Consider the following 21,008-nt stretch of genomic DNA (forward strand, 5'->3'; position numbering starts at 1 on the left):
GCTTCAGAAGGAGCACACCTTCAAAAGTCTTCATGGCTGTCAACACTATTTCCCCTCCAAAAGCTTCTAGGCAAAACCTACCTAGCCTCAGCTGGCTGTCATTGTCAAACAAATAGCAATGACCTCGAGAATGCCAGGGAGAGCTGGCCAGGGAGACTCCACCAGTGACCTGTCTCCTGTGCACATCCTGTGGGGCACCCCAAAATGGAAGGCAATGGAACACCTTTGAGACAAGGGTCAGTCCAGAGCAATCCCGCCAGGGTGGGAATGCCTGGAATGACATGAGGAACCCCAGACACTCTCTCTGTAGGCCAGACCTCCCGCTGCTTGTCACTGGGCCTGCTACCCACAGTCAGACCTCAGTCCTCCAGCATTGAGCACCTACCATTTCCAGGGGTCATGCTAAGCATGGGGCTTCATTCCTTTGGGTCATTTCTTACCCTCCCTAAGCATTTTCTTTTAAAATGCAAATCACCTCTGAGAAGAGCAATGCAATAATTGCTAACACCCCAGATTGAATTAATGCGGGGGTGGGGGGGAGGTCTTGTAAGACCGCAGAGGACTGGATGTCTTCAGCAAAAAGGGGAGCTGAAGTTCAGAGGTGACTGAGGAAATAAGGAGCCAGACAGAGCAACAACCTGGTCTTTTTCGGGGATGAATTCCTGGGGCCACATCGACTCCTTCCTTTATCCTTCCACCAAGACAAACACACCTATGCCCCCTGCAAGCGGCAGCAGTCCCCACAAATGCACCTGGCGTGGGGAGCTGGGTTCCGTGGGAGAGAGCAGCCAGGGGCTGGGCGGCCTTGGCCCCAATGCAGAGGGGCCGGGCCTGCCTTTCACCATCTCCAGGCTGAGGACGCCCTGAACCAGTGCCTACTCGCTCCCCAACAAGTCCGGGGCTTGGAGTTCAGGTAATTAGGCCGTTGGCATTCTCACCTGAGCCCGCCAATAAAACTGAGACAATCACCCTCAGCCCCTGTTCGGGAGGGAGAGAAGAAAGAAGGGGGGAGGGAAGGAGGAAAACTTTTTTTCTATGCTGAATTCAAGGCTTGGCAACCAGATGGGAGAAGGCTATTAGTCAGTCTATAAGGAACCACTCCAAACGCCCCAAACTCACTTCATGCCCAGGGCTGTCCCCTCCTGCCACAGAAGCCTGGCCTCCGTCTGCCACCATCATCCAGGGTAACAGGGGACACCTCCGGGGGCTCCAGCCTGAACTGGAGCCAGGCAAGGAGGACCTCTGCTTGCAGAGGCAGCCTTTTCCCAGCATGACTCCTTCTTACGGCAGAGGAAGGACAAAAGGGCACGTCTCCCACCCCACTCCCAGAGCCAGAGCCACCCTCCAAAAACTCTAGAAGGATGCTCCAGAGTATTAAAGTGCAACCAAGCGACTTCTTTGTACCCTGCCTTATGTCAGCCCCAGCTATCCAGGGCTGGTGCTCCTGCAGAGTGAGGACCTTTCTTTAACCATCTCTACATTGGCACAGTGCCCAGCAGGTACCTGGCACACAAACAGGACTTTCTTTTTCCCCTAAATAATAAACTTTAATGCTTCTTGTATGTGATCACACGGATGTGGGATACCTGGCCCTTTTTACTCCCTTTATCACTTATGCTCACACATAAGATACATGGTAGAGTGGGGGAGAATATAGTTTACCAATATTAATTGCCATTTATGGAGTCCTTGTGAGGGGGCTAGCGTAAGTATGAGGATTATCTCATTTAAAGCTTCCAAAGCGATAGGCACAATTATTATCTCAATTTACAAACAAGGAAACTGAGGCTGAGAAAGAAATTCAGAAATTTGCCCTCACTTGAAGTATTAATGAATACTTATTTAATTGAACTGAAGGCTCCCATTCTTTGTCAAGAACTAGTAGGAAGGAGGGGGGAGGCAATCTGCCCCCAAAGACTCCTATCCAATCTCACCAACGGGTAAGCAGGGGGTCAGCAGGCGGGCAAGCTCTGCTCCTCGCCCCTCTCCTTGGGTGCGACAAGTGCAGCTAGGCTGAAAGTGTCTGGGGGCCATCTCTGGCCGGGTCACACTCCTCCACGGTCTCTGGGGTCCTGGAAGCTCTCAAGGATCCCAAATTGTCCCCACTGCCTCTGCCTTTCCTAACGTGGGCCCCTATCGAACAGGACTAGGGTTTCCAGCTCCTTGACTCTCCTCTCCTGGGGAGAGGTCTGGACGGATGGGGAGGGGGTCCATCGCCGCAGGGTCCTCCGCAGTGGAGCCAGACCGCCTGTAGGTCTCGCGCTTCCTTCCCGCCACCCCCGCAGGCTGAGCTGTGCCTCGCGCGGGGAAACAGGGCACTGCAGTCAATACGGTGGCCTGCCGCTCGCCCAAGGCCGCGGCCCTGGCGGCGTCTGCTGGCCCCGGGCAGGAACCCGCGGAGATCCCCTGCCACCTCCGGGTGCTCGGGCAGCAGGAAGCGCCGCCGAGGGGCCAGGTGCGGGCGATACTCGCTAGTCCCCGCCGCTCCCCGCTTACTCCAGGCTCAGCGGCCAGAGGCCAGAGCCGCCGGCTAATTTTTCACGCCCCCCAGACCGCCTCCCTAGGTGACGCTAGAGTCTGTGCGGTTCCTTTAAAGGCTGCGGGTTCCGTTCTTCTTTCCTTTTCCACTGGATGCCAAAATATGCAAATCCGGGGACCGGAATCAGCAGCCAAATCGAGGAGAAGGGGCGCGGCCGGCGCGTCACCGGATCCGCTCCTTGTATGGCTCTTCCCGGCTTGGCCCGCCGCCCCGCGACCCTCCCTGCAGCCGCCAGGGCCCCTCCCGCGCCCAGCCGGGCTCACACCGCCGCCCACGCCCCCGGGCCGGCCGCTCGCCCCCCTAGGGAGGGAGCCGGGGGCGGGAGGCGCTGCATGCCCTGATTCCGGCCGGAGACCGGGACCGCTGCAGAGCGCTCCCTCCCTGCGCCGCGCAGGCGGAGGAGAGCCCGGGGGCGCAGTGCCTCCCCGGTATAGGTGTGGGGAGCCTGGCGGGAGCGGCGGCCGGGGTGGGGTGGGGTGAGGGGGCTCGCGGGCGGCGGGAATCCCTCCTTTGCTAAGAACCAGAGAAGATCCGGGGGAGGCCGGGCCCTCCCACCCCCAGTTCTCCGCCGAGCGGAGGGGAGGGGAGCGAGGTTGTCATCCACCCCCACCACGATGTGCAGCTCGGGAGTTCCTCCCACACGTCCCCGGCCCGCGTGGCCCTCCCACGGAGTGAGGCCCGGGGATCCTCTCTTCCTCCTTGTCAACACTCCCACTCCCCCTAAGAAATGCACGTTCCCCCAACCCCGACCAGCGAGGGGCGGGGGGGAGACGCGGGATTCACCGCGCCCACACGGCCACCGAGGAGGGAATCCTCCCACGCCAAGCCGGTGCCGGTGCCGGTGTGATTCGGGGTCGCTCCCCCACGCTCCCTTTCTCTCCTCCCGCTCTCCCGTGGCCCGGCCGCGCGCGCTCCCGCAGCAGGCCTCGGGGAACGTAGCAGCCGCCCCCGGGATCTGCTGCCGCTCCGGGAGGTGACAGCGTTCCGGTCGTCAAACAGGAGGCCCTTGACTGCGGGGCGCCGGCAGGCAGCGATGGGGACAGCCCTGTGGAAGGCGAGGGGGAGGGTAGAGACTAGAGGAGGTGGCTCTGAGACTGTGGGTTCGGCAGGCTCCCGCTGCAACTCTGTGGCGGGCCCTTCGCAGGCAGCAACAGACAGCGACTGCGCCTGGGCCTGCTGGGCCCTCCTGCCATCCCGTGGCCAAAGGGGGTGCTTTGGAACCGTTAGGGAATTATCAGGGATTTGGTGCACATGTTTCCTATCCCCTCAACTTCATTCCTACTTCTTCACCACCCGAACCGCACATCCTCGACCCCAAAAGTGCGGGGGTTCTCGCCTCCCGCGCCGCCACGCTGCAGCCACCAAGCTCTCTTCCGCCGCGCTCAGCTGGGAGTCAGCGCAGGGTCAGGGGCCCCGGGAGCGTCAGGAGTTCGGGCGGAGAATCAGAGTGAGGGCCGCACGAAAGTGGTGGGGATACTGGATCTGCGATCCCTGACCCGCTGCAATCCTCCTGGAAGGGACGCGCTCCCCTTCTCTCGGTCTCAGGCCGGGTCCCAGGTGCGAGACGAGCGGCGGGAGCAGGGTCGGAGCGCACACCTTCCGGGTTCCCCAGAAGTTCCCAGGTTGCAAAGGGACCTCGCCGGGTGTTTCCAATTCCCTTTCTCCCTGCTTGGGGTGTTGGAGGCCACTTGCAAACAACTCCAGCCCCCCCCCCCCCGCGCCCCCCGCTGTACAAGTGCGCTCTCGTAGTGCGGACGTAAAATAAACACACAGGCGGTTATTGCTTTTCCAACTCCGCGCTGCGCGCTTTACGCTTTGCGTTCAGTTGCTTCCTTCTTTCCTCTCTCCTCTCGAATTTTCCTTCTTTCTTCTCTTTTATTTCTCTTTCTCTCATTTTCTTAAGATCCGCGAGCGTTGCGGGCGCCGCATGTTGGCTGCGGCCCGCTTCCTGCTTTCTAATGTTCCATTGTGAGGAGCTTCCATTGTGACGTCGCGCCCCTTCGGCTGGGCTTTGTCTGTCCATATATGGGCAGCTACGTCACGGAGCTTTCCCGGGGCTCAGATAAATAGGCTGGTGGAGTTCCCTGGCTGGGAGCTTTTGGGCAGCAGTGAGCTTGCTAGGAAGCGGCGGGGCTGGTGGTGGTGGTAGCGGCGGCGGCGGCGGCGGCGGCGGCGGCGGCGGCGGCGGCGGTGGCGGCGGCGGCGGCGGTGGCGGATCTGGGGGCGGGGGGGCCGCCGGCGCGCATCTGTTTGTGAGAGCAATACTGAGGCCGCGTCCAACCCCCTTGGGCCAAGATTCCCCCAGCCCAGCCCCCCCCCCCCCCCCCCCCCCCCCCCCCCCCAGCCTCTACGGCACCAGCGGAGGCACCCAAGAGGATTACCCCCCTTTGCCCTCTCTCCCACCCACCCCAAAAAGAGAAGATCCCCTCCCCTGGCCCACCCCTTCCCCTCTTCCCTCCCCCTCCCCCCGAACTTTCCCTCTCGCATGCTTTTCCCCTGCACCACGGATCGCCTCTCGGATGCCGCTTGCCTGGAAGCTGCGTTAGGAGCGAGCGGCGGCGGCGGCGGCGGCGGCGGCGGCAGCTCGGGAGTGCTATGACCGGCAAACTCGCCGAGAAGCTGCCGGTGACCATGAGCAGTTTGCTAAACCAACTGCCTGACAATCTGTACCCCGAGGAGATCCCCAGCGCGCTCAACCTCTTCTCTGGCAGCAGCGACTCGGTAGCCCATTACAATCAGATGGCTACAGGTAAGGGCGGCGGGGAGGCGGCGAGGCAGCGAGAAGGAAGGGAAAGGGAGGAAGAGGAGGGAAGGAGCTAGCGATGGATGGATGGATGACGGAGAGATGGATGGATGGATGCATGGAGAGATGGGGGCGCGCTGGGAATTTTCCGGGGGGCGAGTTGCTTTTCCCACCCACTCCTCCCGCCCTCCCCGATCGGGAAGGCTCGGTTGGCGACGCCACGGTAGAGGCTTCGGTTCTCCCGGGTGGGGGCAGCCGCCGACCAGAGGGAGGTAGGTGCGAGCGGCTCTGGGGTTCTCCACTTAGGGGGCGCGATCGCCAGGCTGCGCGCAAGGCGTGGTGCTGTCGCCCCCTTTCCCGGGAGGAGCCCAGCGTCCCTTTCACCCGCGCTCTCCCCCCCTTACTCCCTCAGCCTCCCACCCGGGATGGAGCCATGTGCGGCGTGGAGTCCCCGCGGTGGGAGAGGTACTGCGACGCTGCCTTTCCGGGGCGTTCAGCAAAGCCGTGGGGGTGTGGGGACAGCGGGAAGAGGGAGGGGGTCCTCGGGGGCCGTCACGGGGGGCGATCCCCCGGCCGTGGAGCTTGGGAAGAGCGGCCACTCCCGCCATGGAGACACGGGCCGGTTTTCCGCCGCCCTCCACCCTCGCTCGCTGAGGCTGGGCTTTCCCCCCTCCAGCAAGAGCCGAAAGCTCCTTCAGGCCTGGCGGAGGCTGGGGCCCGGGAAGGCGGCGGGAGAGCTCCCTTTGCCGGCAGAACCCCTCTGCGCGCAGAGGACAAAGCGTCGGAGCGCTCCGGGTCAGCGACCCGGGCGCGGTGCGCACGGGGGGCTTCGTCCGGGCAGGAAAGGCGCGGCGTCCCGGCGCGGACAGGGCTGGGGGAAGAGGCCGAGTTGTGTGCGCCGGAGAGCGAGAGCCCGGCGCGCTCGGGGTCTGAAACTACCTGTAGCTGCAGCTACCTGCCCGCCCCACCTCGGAAACAACAACAATGCTTCTCGCGTGCGCGCGTGTGTGTGTGCGTGTGATACGTGAGTGTGTGCGCGGCGTGTGCGGTGTGTGTGCAGCAGCCACTCCACACCCCGATCCGTAGTATTTTGCTGTATCCAGGTTGCGCCCGGGAGCGCGGCACCGCCCGCTTTGCGCCCGGGCGCAGCCTTCCTCCTACCCCGTGCGCTGTTCACTCCACCCGGCCGCACCCTCCACACCTGGGCAAGGACCTGGGCGCCCCGGCCCGGGAGCCGGCTCGGCTTCACTCACCCCTCCCCTCTCTTCCCCGCTCTCCGCAGAGAATGTGATGGACATCGGTCTGACCAACGAGAAGCCCAACCCGGAACTCTCTTATTCGGGCTCCTTCCAGCCAGCCCCCGGCAACAAGACCGTGACCTACTTGGGAAAGTTCGCCTTCGACTCCCCTTCCAACTGGTGTCAGGACAACATCATTAGCCTCATGAGCGCCGGCATCTTGGGGGTGCCCCCGGCCTCAGGGGCGCTCAGCACGCAGACCTCCACGGCCAGCATGGTGCAGCCGCCGCAGGGCGACGTGGAGGCCATGTATCCGGCGCTGCCCCCCTATTCTAACTGCAGTGATCTCTACTCGGAGCCTGTGTCTTTCCACGACCCCCAGGGCAACCCCGGGCTCGCCTATTCCCCCCAGGATTACCAATCGGCCAAGCCGGCCTTGGACAGCAACCTCTTCCCCATGATTCCTGACTACAACCTATACCACCACCCCAACGACATGGGCTCCATTCCGGAGCACAAGCCCTTCCAGGGCATGGACCCCATCCGGGTCAACCCGCCCCCTATTACCCCTCTGGAGACCATCAAGGCATTCAAAGACAAGCAGATCCACCCGGGCTTTGGCAGCCTGCCCCAGCCGCCGCTCACGCTCAAGCCCATCCGGCCCCGCAAGTATCCCAACCGACCCAGCAAGACCCCGCTCCACGAGCGGCCCCACGCGTGCCCGGCGGAGGGCTGCGACCGCCGTTTCAGTCGCTCGGACGAGCTGACCCGGCACCTGCGCATCCACACGGGCCACAAGCCCTTCCAGTGCCGGATCTGCATGCGGAGCTTCAGTCGCAGCGACCACCTAACCACTCACATCCGCACGCATACGGGCGAGAAGCCCTTTGCCTGCGAGTTCTGCGGGCGCAAGTTTGCGCGCAGCGACGAGCGCAAGCGCCACGCCAAGATCCACCTCAAGCAAAAGGAGAAGAAGGCGGAGAAGGGAGGTGCGCCCTCTGCGTCCTCGGCGCCCCCCGTGTCCCTGGCCCCTGTGGTCACCACCTGCGCCTGAGGCTCGGGCCCCCAGATCCCCACTTTTCCCCTGCAGTGAAAGCAGCGGGAAAGCTAGCCACGGAGGCGCAGGGGCCGCGCCCTGGCCTCTCCATGGACGTAAGGTCCCTTGTTCCCCTTCGATGTCCCCCGTTTCCACCCTTTCACACCGGCCAACGGTCGGGGGCCAGGGCAGGAGGTGCCCTCCCTTCGCTGCCCCCCCCCTTAACCAAGGCGTGGGGGCGGAAAGGTGGCGTCTAGCCCGCTTTGTTCAGTTCGGATCGTCTTGATCCAGGGGCCGCTGGGCCGCGCCAAGGACCTGCGGGGGACTGAAGGCGGGGCCCGCCCAAGCCTCGCCCGACCCAAGCACCTCACGGTTCCCCCCACGTCTCCCTCGGTTTCCCCTCGAAGACCCGAGAGGGGGAGGGGGTAAGGAGCGCACCAAAGCGCAGAGCTTGCTGCCCGCCGCACGCACGCGCGCCTGCGTGCGGGGATGCGCGCGAGTGTGCGTGCTCGCGTGAGTGTTATGTGTGTGGGTGTGTGGGTGTGTGTGCGCGCGCGCGCACGCGTGTGTGGGTGTGTGGGTGTGTGGGTGTGTGTGACTCTTGAGCTGAACTGGGCTGTGTCCACCCCAAACTCTTCCCCACATCGGGTCCCCAGGCCGCTGGGGGGAATGTCCCAGGTTGGGGGCCTGCACGTGGCCGGATGAGACGGTCTTCCATCTGCTCGGAAAGAATGTTTCTTACAGAAATGCCTCGGATGCCGCCGCCGCGGGGCTGCTACCGCCGTGTGGGGTTCGGCCCCTCAGCACCCCTCCTTTTCCGAGCGCTTCCCTCTTAGGCCTCAGGGCAGTTTGATCTGCGGGGAGAAGGAACAGCTATCACTAAACCTGCCTTGTAACAAATCTATTTCCTCAGCCCCACTTTTCAAAATCTGTGTTCCTGAGCTCGCCCTCTGCGCTTTCTCCCCCTCCTCCCCCTTCTCTCTAAAGCCTTTTTCCACCTCTTTCAAAATCTTCTTCCCAGAAAGGCAGGCCTCAACCAGCCACCTCATTTCACCATCTTTTTGTTTTCACTCACTCATACCCATTTCTCCTTCCCCCCCCCATGGATGGGAAAGCAGGTTCATTTTTCGTTCTTTGTCACCGCCGACACAACAGGTGGAATTCAGATCTACGTATGCGGTGCGTGTGTGTATGCAGGTATGTGTACATGCGCACACGCATACATATATACATCACACACACAATATGTACTCCCAGCAAAATAATATCTCTGAGGTACTTGGCTATCCAGTGCAGTGCACCGGAATAAAGAGAATTTGTAGGTATATAAGCTTTAAATGATTTATTTTTTATGAAAAATGTAACTGATGAGATTATATCTACATAGGCGTGTGTGTATGTATATATAAACATATATATGTATGTCTGTATACTGCATATACAGACATACACACATCTTCGTCCAAATTTTCCTTAAAGATATGGGTATTTTTACATTAACCCACGTTGCTGAATGAGGCGTATCTTTTCGCAACCCAGTCTCACTTTCTCCCCGCCCTACCTCACCTCTTCTCAGGCACCCCCTCCTCCCCAGCGCTTCCCCCACACAGGGGTGACTCTTTTGAAGTGGAGTAGTAGGGAAGGTTGCTCTCTCTCACACAGCTTCCCGCACAGTCTTGACTGAATGTACTGTTCCCTCTTAGCGTTATTTCTCCTGTGGTCACTAAGCTGCCCAGAGAGAAGGAACAAAGGTCTGGAGTTTACAGAATGTCTGTTTTTAAAGTCACTTTATGCGTTTCCCACTTTTTTTTTTTAAGAGAAAAAAAAGCATCGGGGGTTTTTGTTTGTTTGTTTTTTGTTTTTTGGGTTTGTTTTTTGTTTCTTGTTTCCTTTGGTGGTGGATAAATAATACTAAAAGGAGTCTAGTGAAAGGGAAAAAAAAATCAAAGAGCAGGGGGATTGTGAATTTCCAGGTACTTGGACTTTTTGTAGGAGAGAGAAGAGGATGGAGTTTGCCAGGAGGGCCCATATTTTTTCAGCTGAAGGGTAAAATCTTTCTTTGCAGAGACAGTATTTTGCTGAATACTTTTTATAATGTGATGATTATTAAAAACAAAAATTTTGGTCACTTCAAAGCTGGAAGGAGGAATCAAATATCCTTTAATATTTTTTCCTTGCTCCTTCTGGTTTATGCATGTCACTGCATGATAATCTGAGTTTTCCTTTGTTTTAATAAAACTGTTCTCAGACATTTAAGCTTAAACTAAGAGAAAAATAACTTTGTTGCCAAAAGGTTGTGCTATCCAGATTTTTTTATATGTCTGCATGTTTTAAAAAAACAACAACAAAAGAAAATGCACTCTAACTTATGTGAACTGAGAGAAAAAAAAATCAGGTTTTAAACAGGAAAACCTATGGGGAATGATATTTTTTGAAAGACTTTTGTATAAAGTTGAGTACTTAGAAAAAGACAAACCAGATGTAATATATTTTGTGGATGTTTTTATTTCTTGGATTTATAGTACCTTATACTAAGGTTAAAAAAATATGCTTGATATTGTGAAAAGGTGAAATTCTTCACCAACATTTCATTTGCTCCTTTGTCACATTGTTATGCCAATATAATATAGTTAATGAAAACAGCATTTTTAAAAACCGAAATATTGAAATGGTGTAATGTTGTACCATTTGCACTGTGAGCAAATGCTAATACAGTAAATATATTGTGTTTGCTGACAATCAGCCGGCCTATAAATCTCCTTATTTTATTTCTTGTTTTCATAGTATAAAGTTTTGGTTTGGCCTGTTTTTTGTCTTGTTTTGTTTTCGGCTGAGGGTTGGTTTGCTAGGTTCTTAAGCCAGGTTTTGCTGTTCTTGCTCTGAAAACTCAATGTGAAACATGGAATTTGGCCTTATTAGAAGTCAGTCAGAATTTTGTGCGGGGTCTGGTGTTTCAAACCCAGTGTTGAGTGTTTACCCTGGTTCTGAGAGAATAGGATTCTTCCTCCACACTGCTGGGAGTCTCAGACTGCCAGAGAGATTAGGCAAACAGATGAGATAAACTCATTGGAAATAGGACTAGTGACCGGAACCTTCTAGAACCCTTCTCCCTGGTTTCTGGTGGGTATTGGGGGTAGAGAGGCGGGGATCTAGTGGGATGCACTATGGCTCTGGTGGTAACAGGGAGCACCAGAGCAGGACCCTGTAGAGGCCCTCCAGCCACACTGAGTAGTGCTCTTGCTAAGGCTTTTGAAGCCTGAAAAACAGGTGGAGACTTGAGAGAGGGTTCTCCAAGGTTGGCAAGATAACCAGAGAGATTGGAGGCTCTGCTGTGGTCAGATAATTGGGAAAAATCAGATTTAAAAATTATGCATCTTCAGTCCCACTCGGACAGGACCTGCCAGGCCTTACTATTTGTAGCTGCCTGGGAAAGAGGGTCTTGGCTGAAAAAAAAAAAAAAAAAAAAGCAGCTCTTACGAACTCCCCAGGGATCCGATGTTTCTGTGAGGAGAAAGAACATTTGGGATTTGGAGAATGTACAAGGAATATTTTATATAACTTTAACCCCTCTCATCTTATGACTTCTATCTCCCACAGAGGTGATGCTTCCCCTACTCTATGAGCTTTCTTCCCCAGTATCTTCCCCTTTCTTAACTGAGTTCTTTGGCCAGCCCTAGAGCGTTCTCCCACTTCTCTTAAAGAGACACGTACCCTCCACTTCCGTCGTGTGTCCCCAGCTCCGCCCTGCTCCCTTCACCTTATTTCCCCCGTGAGTCTTTACAGTCCTTTATCCTCCTGCAGCTTGTTCAAGAATGGCCTTTGGACAGATCAGTTCTTTCTCTCTCTTCCTACCTGCCCTCTAAAACACCCAGTTGGGCTTTTCTGTCATGTATTTTGCACATAATTCACCTCAGCGAAGCTTGGGGGCAGGCGCTCGGTGTCTGATACTGCCTTGTGTAGATGTAGCACCACACCGCAACTGGGGGACAGAGTCTTGCCACCTGAAGCAACCATACGGTGACAGAAATGGGGTACAGCATCCCTGCTCAGAAACTGCCCTTGCCGCCCCAGTCAGGCCCATCACCCTGAAAAATGTGGGTGGTGTTTCTGGTTGGCTACAGTTACCAAGAAGTTGAGGGCAGACCCGGGTGGAGGTGATGGGCTGTGGCCTTAGAAAAGAATGTTTTTGAAGTGTGAGATCAATAAAGAGAATGCGGCATGGAATCTTCCATTTCCTCACCCACACAATTCTAGGTCATGGGCTGCCATCTTGAATTCCCTTCTCTCACCTCATGAAACTTTTGAAATTCCAAACTGCAACTATAGCTGCAAGGAGGTATCCTTTTTTAACAAAGGGAATCCAAGATGGCTGAAAAGTCCTAATGATTGAGTATATAATCCACCTCTTTGCTAAACTAGATATTTGCTTCCAGATTTCTGTGTTTTTCGAGTGCATATTTATCAGAGAAGGATTGCGTCACTGGGTGTCTTCATAGTTAGCATCCAGCCCCACCTGCACCTCCTCCAATCAAATCAGGCCTTCAGAGTTATACTTTCGTCAACAGTGTACTATGCTACATGATTAATAAACTCACTTCCCATTGGTGCATATTACTCAACCTAACCTGGTTCAACCACTGGGTTACTTGACAATATGGCAGCCCGCCTGGCTGGCACCAGCCCTGTGTGGTGTAATCTCTGATTCATACTTTGTAGCTAGATAAGGCTGTCCCAGATAGCATCACACAACCCAACCTGCCTGGGTTTTGTAAATATGGGGAGAGGAAACTGAACCCTCAGACTTAGGGATGCAGTGAAGAGATGGTAGAGGAAAGGGTTGGGTGAAATTATCATGCTACGGAATCAATGTAAGTTTGTCTGGGAGCAAAGGGAGGTATAGAAAAATGGAAGAGGTTTAACTATGTCCAAAGCAACCTCTAAGGTGTTTAGGGGTGAATGAAAGGATATCTCTCTCTCTCTCTCTCTCTTCCTCTCTCTCTCATCTTGGGAGTGGCTTACTGAAGGCAATGACTCTTTGCAAAATTGTACACCATGAACTAGGGCTGGGTACAAATGAGGATATACTTCATGAGAAGTGAGGGGCAAGGAATGGCTTATTTTCTAAATGGTAGTGATAGTAGTAATGTAAGTGTGTGTCTATGTATTCTTCTCAAGTATATAAAAAGGAATAGAAAGGTGGATTCTGATGATAGGAGGGTAATGGCTTCTGGCCAGTCACTACAGATCCTCTTTCATTAATCCAGAATTTGCCTGCCATAGATGAGTGGTTGTGAGCTGCCTTTTCCTGGCCTTGAATGGCTCCCCTAGTGCCATGGAATAATAAGCCTAGGGAAAGTAGAAGGCCTCTGTGTGTCCCAAAGACTAGAAGTCACACTGGCAAAATCTTAACGACTAAGGGGAAATGACTTTCTAAAAGGTGCCATGGAGTTTTCAAAAGAGGTCATAATCCTAAATCTATCCAAGCGGTTCTTTTTTAGAAAACCCACTCTTTGCACAGAGAGGAATGAGGTCTCCAGAGGAAGAGAAAAGACCCAAGTGACTCTCGGAGCCCCTTGGCCACCCCAGTCCCCGGGACAAGGCTGCAAGCCATCAGGCCCCTGTCAGTCATCCACAGGGGCCAGGGACACGTCTGGCCTGGTCAGCTTCTCCCAGCATCCCAGCTCTTGAAACTTCACCACTCTTTTTGCTTGAGGGTTCCTTTCTACCCCATATTTTCTACCTCATATTTTCAGCAATTGGTCATTTTCACAGCCTCTGCAGGAACAGAGGTCGACCAGTGTGGGGGGCAGTAGGATGAGGCTTGCCCAACCTGCACTGAAGTCGCTGACATGTCCATGCCGGGGCAGGAAGGGACCAGACCCTGACTCACTTGCCTAGGATCCTCATTCCCCATCCTCATCATGGTTGCCTAGTCTGGCGTCTGAAATTGGGACAGTCCCTGCCTTCCACCTCTGCTGGCCACCAAGAGCACAGGGCTCCTCTGCCCTCTGACCTGGGCGTGAAAACAGTATTTCTTCCCTTCCGGCAAGTACACAGATGGCTAGAAGAAAGGTTTCTGAGCCATCTTACCAAGGAGCTGATGGCCAAAAGCTGCAAACAAGAATGAAAGAATCCGAGGTTCTAGATGGTGCTGGCTACTCAACAGAAACGCTGTAATGTCCAGGTTGGGTGGGAGTTTGACCACCATATGATTTCTCTAATGTTGCCTCGCCTCCTTCTTGCCCTTCTCTCCAGGAAGGCCCTAGCGCCTTCTCTTAGGACTGAGACATGGGGCTTCCCTGGGTTACTGATATCCTCCTCTCCTCTCAAGGTCCCGGGACAGAGGACAAAGAAGGCACTCTTCTGCACCTCAGGCAACCCACCCTGCGCCAACAGTCTCCTCTGCACCCGTTCCTGGGGGCCTCTGTGACTCCCCAACCCTCCCATCCTATCACTGCCCAGACACATTCTCTGGGCCCAGCTCATTTTGCGTGGAGCATGATCATGAGTCCTTCAGGCCGACTCTCCCTGTGAGGCCTGCCTATGACCTGCAGCCATCTTAACCTCAGGCCTTCACAGCGGCATCATGACCCACGCAGAAAGACTGCCCTGTTCTGACCCAGCCGACAGCTGACTTGAGTCCCTGTTGAGCTCCCCACTGAGTTCCTAGTTATAGTCTTAGGAATGCTTCCACCTCATGGCTCCCTGGGGGAAAAGAGGTATCTGATGCCACTGAGGCTGGGGACACCCCAACCCTCCAGAGGGGAAGTTACCCTTGTCTGTGGACCTGTCTTCTCTGGGGTGGCAGGGGGTAGCTGCCCCTCCCCCCCCAGATGCATCAGGTCCCTGTCTCCAGCAAATGGAGTGATATTAGTGACCAGAACAGGTCAGGGCCTCCAGGCATGTTGGCTTCTCCTCAAGCACAGGCTACAAGAGCTCTAGCACTTTCTACTCCTTAGTGTTTTGCCCCTCCAGATGGTCTGGGTGCCTGAAGGTCTTCCATTCCTCCTTGTTCCCTTCTCCTCCCTGCTTAGGAAGGTGAGGCCATCTGAGCAGGAAGGCAGAAAACTTCTAGTGCCTGTGTGACCCCAGGGTACAAAAGAAAGTCTCCTCGGGCACTTGTTCCTTACTCAAGTCTCTATCCTGAAAATTGGGAGGTGGTTTGATAACCCAACAGCTACTTGGCTTTTCCCTTGGGGCCCTTAAGCTTGCTCTGGAATCACCATCTCCCATCTGGATCTGAATCTCAGCTCCACCGCTTGCTTACGGTGTGACCACTGACAGATTTCTTAGTCTCTCCAAACCTCGGTTTCCTCCAGTGTTAGCATGCCATCGTGGAGTTCAGATGAGGCAACATATATGGTGCCTGGTTCATGGTGGGTGCGCCGTAAGTGTTACTTACTTTCCTTGTTCCTTGCCCTGTCCCCGTTCCCCACCCTCCAAACACAGATGCGAGAAAGAAAGCTCGGTGTCCACCAGAGATCTGTACACCAGTTCAAACAGAGCCAAGGCAACCTCCGGTCCTCACCACCCACCCCCAACTCCAGCCCTCCACAGGACATCTGTATTCTGAAAATGGATCCTCTCAACCCCACCCCCCGTCCACCCAGAGGACACAAGTCCTGTCCCCTCCTGCTCCCGGCCGCAGCTGCTGTTCATTGTTGCCATTTCCTGGCTGGCTCCTGACCCCATCCCAGGTCCTCTTGTCTCTCTCACTTAGATGGGTGGATGTAACACCTTCCTGATGCAGTATCATCTGCAAAGTTAATTAATGTGTCATTGGGCTGTTGCCTGCTTCCTGATCCTTATCAGGGATTTAAATAAAACGCAGCAGCCCCAGTTCCTCCCATCTGTCCCTCTCCCTGGATCTGAGGCTTGTTCTTAGCCATCCATCCTTGACCTCAGCCTTCTGGCCAGTTCTCAGCTTCCAGCCTCAGGGCTGATGGAACTGCCCCTGCCCAAGCCTAGTTTGGGAGCAGATGCACCATCTAGGGCTTTCCCGGGAATGATGTTCTAGGAGAGAATCGTGGACAGCAGGGCCCTTGCCCCAACCCGTCCCCTTGGACGGGTTCCCCTGCATTTGTAGAGTCATAAGAGACTTTAAGAGTCCAAAACCCTCTTTTTCAGGTTAAAAACAAAACAAAACAGAGGCCTCCAGAGGTTCCGTGACTTTGCTAAGATTACATCCAATAAAGGAAGAGCCAGGACTTCAGATCCAGACTCTCAGTGGAGGGCCCATGGAAAGTGCTGGTTACCTCATTTATTCAGTACTATTTGTTGAGGGATACAGCATCCTTCCATCCACAAAGCTTCCCTTCTCCAGAGCAGAAGCAGGTAAAAAATACGTATGTTGGATTGTGATATATGTTACAGAGAAAAATAACAGCAGAGTGATTGGAATGAGAGGTGCTGGGTGGGCGTTACAATTAAATGCGTAGGGAGCCGTCCTAGGGCCTCAAGGGGATGGGCGTCCATACAGGTGCAGGAAGTGCTGGAGGCAGCCCTGTGGACATTTGGGCAAGTATAAGGCCCTGGTGGTGGCCTTCTGGAACTCTTCAAGGAGGCACATGAAGCCAGAGTGGCTAGTGACAAGTGCGGAAGGGGGTCAACCGCAGGAAGAAGGAGAGAGAGCAGGACTTGGGCTGGGCTGCCAGGCCCTCTCCCTCGGCCCAGGCTGCCTCTCTTCTCTGCCCTCAATGATCCCCCTTCCTCCACTTGGCTTCCTAATCCCCCCCCACCCCAACTCCAGCTGCAGTCTTCTTAACCTTGCTCTCATGTCCTCTCAGAGGCCACTGATGATTCCTAAACCCCAGCTTGGCCGAGGAGAGAAAAAACTGCCTCCTTCAGGAAACAGCCTGAGAACCCTCTCTCTTTGTGGACATTTGCCTTGGTGCCAAGTCCCTAATAAGATGGATGACTCTTCCTACTGTCCAGTCGCACAATGGGAATCTCCCTTGGCCTCATCTTGCAGAAATCACTCCTGCAAAGCCAACTTTCTCCTTTGTCTGTGGCTGGATTGGCCACAATCCTTTGTCTGTTTCCTGCCTTGGCAAAGAGCTGGTGGATGGCCAGGTTCCTTCGATTCGGTCATATTCTCAATCCAACCCTGAGCCCTGAATGTGCAAGATGGGACGTTCCTGAAATCACTTGATCCACTGTAGTCCTCGCCGTGAGCTCTGCGTCCCGGGATAGTTGCAAATCTTGTTGCTGTGGCATTATCTCTGTAGACTTATCAAGGAATTTCATCTGGAAAAGAGAAATTTCTTCCCTCCACCTTTCTTTGGCCTTCCATGTCATGCCTTTCCAAAAGCGCCCCCCACCCCCAGTCTCTGTCTTTCTCTGGCAACTTGGCATCATCATCCAGAGCTTCTTCCCATTTCATTCATTCATCCATTAATTTAGCAAACCTATATGAAGCTGGGTATAGTGCCTATCTGTGGTGTCAGGGGGAGTGGCAGGCAGTACAAAGATGAACACCAACAGGACACCATTCCTGCCCTCAAGGGTCCTCCATTCTGTTGGGGGAGAGGCAGACACATAAACAGACGATTTCAACACATTGGACCTGGTGTCATGTAATGGTGATCCCTGATAGAAAGACACCTAAATCAGAATCCGGTGGGAGGTGGGGGACACAAGGGTCAGGGGGAGGGGAAACTTCCTGGAGGATCTCAGAAAGTCCTCTTCCACGTGTCTCCATAGTAATGAAACCAAGGTGCTGAGAACTCACCACATGCCAAGTGCTGACCTAAAGTCTCTTCATAAATGAAGATTGGACTCTAGGTGGAGTGAATCCACCCCAGGGTGCTCACCTGGTGCCCCGTGGGGCTGCTCACTCTCTTGTCCTTCTCCCCAAGGAGGAAAAGAAAGTCCTAGTGGCCCATGGGCCCCAGGAAACAACATAGCAGCTTGGTATCTCTGGAGCATGCCCAGCTGCCTTGGTGGAGGTTGTCCAACCCAGATGACACTTCTCTGTGTTACATGCTGGTTGTTTCTTCTTGCTACAGGGCAGAACTTTCCAGGGCCGGGGGAGGAGTTAAGTTGGGGGGATCCATCTTCTGATTCTCCTTGGTCCACGCAGAGCATCCCTCGGCCTGACCTCCCTGCCTGCTCCTTGGTCCAGGCCCTGAGATGGTGAGCTGGAAGGAGGAAGCTGTCCCACATCCTCTTATCTTTGGGCACGTGGAGTCCTACTTCCACAATTCCAAACAGAGACAAACTTCTGCTTTCCCTCAACCTACCCACCTACTACTCCTTTGCTACTGGTTGAAGAGCTCGGGCCTCTCGGCCAAAAGACCCAGGCTGTAGCTTTGGCCCCAGCATTGCTCTTCTCTCTGTGTTAGACCAGACCAGACCAAAAGATATGAGAGAGACCAAGTCCACCTCGTAACTTGGCCAAGCCATCTCCCATCTGCAGGGGGTATTAACCCCTACTCCACAGGGCTATTGAGAGGTCCACGGCAAGGCAAAATTACGAAGGAGAGCTATCCTGTCCCAGGAGCCTGAGGAAGACTGCTGGGAAACACTCTTCTCCTTCTACAAGTGAATATCCCAGGCAGACGTTCTAGGCAGAGCTGGCAGCCAGGTTGGATCAAGTCACTCTTCTTGGTAGGTGAGATGGGAAAACCACACAGGGTCCAGATGAGATGGTTCAGAGGTGACAGGCCCGGGAATGATCCCTGCTTCCCTGTTAGAAACTGTACTTTCTGGGTCTAAGGGGGCTGAAATCTGCATCCAGTGAGGATATATATCATCAAACAGCTGTACACCTGTGGGACTCCTAGACAACACTCCTGTACCACACCAGGAGTTAGAAGACCTGGCTCCTGATCTTGACTTTGATATGAGGACAAAGGTGTATGATGTTTGCAAAGCCATAGCCCCCCCTACCCCCGTCTTAAAGTCCCCGTCAGAAAAGTGGGTGGTGCTAGTGGTGGATCCATTCGGCACTTCAAGCTTGGATGTGTGGAGGTTCCAGAACCATCACCCAAGACCCACCTCCCCCCCTCATGGCTGGGGGGCTGAGCCGGGGCCCAGCAGGGGCAGGAAATGGAAAGGGCCTCTGCTTTTGTCCTCCTGGGCCCAAGCCTGACCCTGCTTGCCCCTGCTCAGAAGTGCTGTCCTCTTTCCATCCCCATTGATGTCCTGGGGCCTCTCATTCTCTGGCCCGAGCCAAATGTGTATAAGATGACATTTGGTGAGGTCCCCCGTTTGGGGTCTCAGCAGTGGCCTCTGGTGCATGGATCAACCCCAGGCCCATGGTCTGGAAGGCGCCAGAGGGTGGCTGGCTCCGGAACAGAGCCCTCATCCTGGGGAGGGAGTAGCAGAATCGTGGAGGGCTCGGAGCTCTGCCTTTGGGCCCCCACTCTGAGAATTCCTACTACTAGGAATCCTCTGTTTTGGGATATGAGCCCCAAAGAGCCTCTGCCTCTCCTACAGGGGCCTAATCTCAGGAGAGGCCACCCAAGAGGTCCTGGAGCCTCATTCCTTCTTCCTATCCCCAAAGACCAAGTGTGCTTCTCCCCATCCTCCTCCCAAACAGGCTGCCAGGAAGCATCGGCCCCTCCCTGCCGGCCCGCCTTTTCTCCCTTATCTTGAGCATCACCCATTTCTTCCATCCCTCCCCGCAGTGGAGCGTCTGCTGGGTTACCCAACCACCCCTAGGTCAAGCCTGTGTCGGATGGGTTGAGTCATTACCTCCATCTCCTCCCCAACCCTCCCAGGTCCCAGGGCTTGGTCTGGTTTAGCAGGCTGGGAGGGAAGGCTCCATCCCTTCCATGTGGGTAGCCTCCAAGGCCCCACAGGCCTATTGGGACCAGGATTTTCCTGGTATCTGGCTGGACTTTGTCTTCCCGGGAACAGTGCCTCACGGGCACTCCTATGTCCTCAGCACTATAGACCCCCCGATCAAGAACTAGACCACCCAACAGATGGCCTGAGTTTGCTTCCTGCCCATCTCTCCACCCCAGCTCCTTCTCTGGCTAGTCATGGAAACTTGGACACAGCAACTAACCTCTCTGGGCCTCGGCGGACACTTGGGTAAGACAGGGAAATAACACTGCTCCTGCCTCAGGCAGGACACCAGCACGGCTGCCTCCCCAAGGCCCTCTTCCAGTTCCCTGAGGTGTGCTTGTCCTCTGCTCTCTCTCATGCTTGCTCCAGAACACCTGGCCTGCCACCACAGGGGTTCCTAGGTCACTGTGCCCTTCTTCCCCAGGTACCAGCTGGCCTTGGTTCCTGCCTCTCTCCCGTCCACACCCTCCAGCCTCTGCGGGCTGTCCAAACAAGTCTGACCAAACCCCTGAGAACAGGCCTCCAGACAAACCTCCCGAGGTTCAGGTCACCGCTTCCCTCCACACTCTCCCCACATTATCCAGGGAACCCAGAGGTGATGGAGCACAGCCCCGTTTCCCCCCAGAACAGGAAGGTGGGCTCTGTCCTCTCACACAGGCTTCGGCCCCGGTGGGGCCCTGCTCCCATGGCCCCCATCTTTGTGCCTGCCCCGCACACGCAGGCGCGCAGCAGCCCCGCTCCGTTCTCCCACAGCCCAGGCTCCCCTGCTTTCCCTCCCCCTCTCGTTCCCTTTCTGTGCTGTGCTCCTAGAACACACCCTCCCGGCCCACCAATCCTACACAAGCCACCGTGCCTTACAAGCCTCAGCTCCACAATTTCCCAGCCTGCCTTTGTGGGGAGGGTCTTTGCGATCTGCTCCCTAAGCCCCTCGCCCCTTTCCCCTGGAGGAAAAGCAGCCCGAGGCCCCCAGCAGCCCAAGCAGCCCCTCCCCAGCATCTGGTGAAGGCACCAGAAGAAGGAAGCACTGTTGGTTCTTTTCCCTGAGACTCCTAGATTTTGCACCAAAATGCAGGGTGTGCTCCTGTTTGCATTTTTTTTTTGTTTCCTTTCTGAAAATAACCATGAAACTATCATTTCCTCCCACTGCCTTTTCCCTATCTTATTTGGATTAGCAGAGTTGCTGGGAGAGGTGGTTTGGAGCCATGGCAGCCTCCTTCTCCGACCTGGGTCGGGAGAACTCACAGGTGGCTTTCAAGCACGTGCCGCCAGAGGGGCGCCAGGGCCCCTGGTGGGGAGGAGAGGAGCGCAGGCACTGGGCCCCGCGGAGCCCCGTGACTCCCTCAATCAGAGACCTCCCGGAAACCAGGTTCCTGCCCCGCCTTGTCCCCAAGTTGGCAAATCCTGGGAACAACTCTGCCCTGGTTTCCCCTCAGCTGCAGCTTCTGGGTGTGGGGGAGGGGCCAGCAGCTTGGCCCCCTCCTTCGTCTGACCGCGTGATGGTGGAACACTCTCAGAGTGAGGTGGGGGGGGTCAACACAGGAGAATCTGTCCTTACATAAGAAGGAACATGGGGTGCACGCTGGGGGGCGTATTTCTCTCTTTCCGTTTTGTTTCCACCCAGTGCCTCCTCCCATTCCACCATTCTAGGCATTCATGCTG

General features: G+C 55.5%; 1 protein-coding gene across 3 annotated transcripts; it reads left to right on the top strand.

Moving 5' to 3' along the window:
- Nucleotides 1-4,845: 4,845 nt before the first annotated feature.
- Nucleotides 4,846-9,369, top strand: EGR3 (early growth response 3). Of its 3 annotated transcripts, none has more exons than XM_025874012.2 (2): nt 4,846-5,288; nt 6,565-9,369. In XM_025874012.2, exons 1-2 carry the CDS (start codon nt 5,135-5,137, stop codon nt 7,572-7,574), a joined length of 1,164 nt encoding a protein of 387 aa, XP_025729797.1. In that variant the 5' UTR covers nt 4,846-5,134; the 3' UTR covers nt 7,575-9,369. The 3 variants fall into 3 exon arrangements, with proteins under 3 accessions (XP_025729797.1, XP_073748709.1, XP_073748708.1); XM_073892608.1 differs by lacking the exon at nt 4,846-5,288 and adding an exon at nt 5,474-5,554; XM_073892607.1 differs by lacking the exon at nt 4,846-5,288 and adding an exon at nt 5,645-5,747.
- The last annotated feature ends 11,639 nt before the right edge of the window (nt 9,370-21,008 follow it).

This window comes from Callorhinus ursinus, unplaced genomic scaffold (genome assembly GCF_003265705.2).
Source record: "Callorhinus ursinus isolate GAN/ISIS: 27379988/994484 unplaced genomic scaffold, GSC_fseal_2.0 scaffold4, whole genome shotgun sequence".
Lineage (NCBI taxonomy): Eukaryota > Metazoa > Chordata > Mammalia > Carnivora > Otariidae > Callorhinus > Callorhinus ursinus.

Excerpts from the sequence above, each read along its gene's own strand:
- EGR3 (XM_025874012.2), top strand. The coding sequence starts at position 5,135 with ATGACCGGCAAACTCGCCGAGAAGCTGCCGGTGACCATGAGCAGTTTG. Across the intron at positions 5,289-6,564 it reads TTACAATCAGATGGCTACAG|AGAATGTGATGGACATCGGT; the intron begins GTAAGGGCGGCG and ends CGCTCTCCGCAG.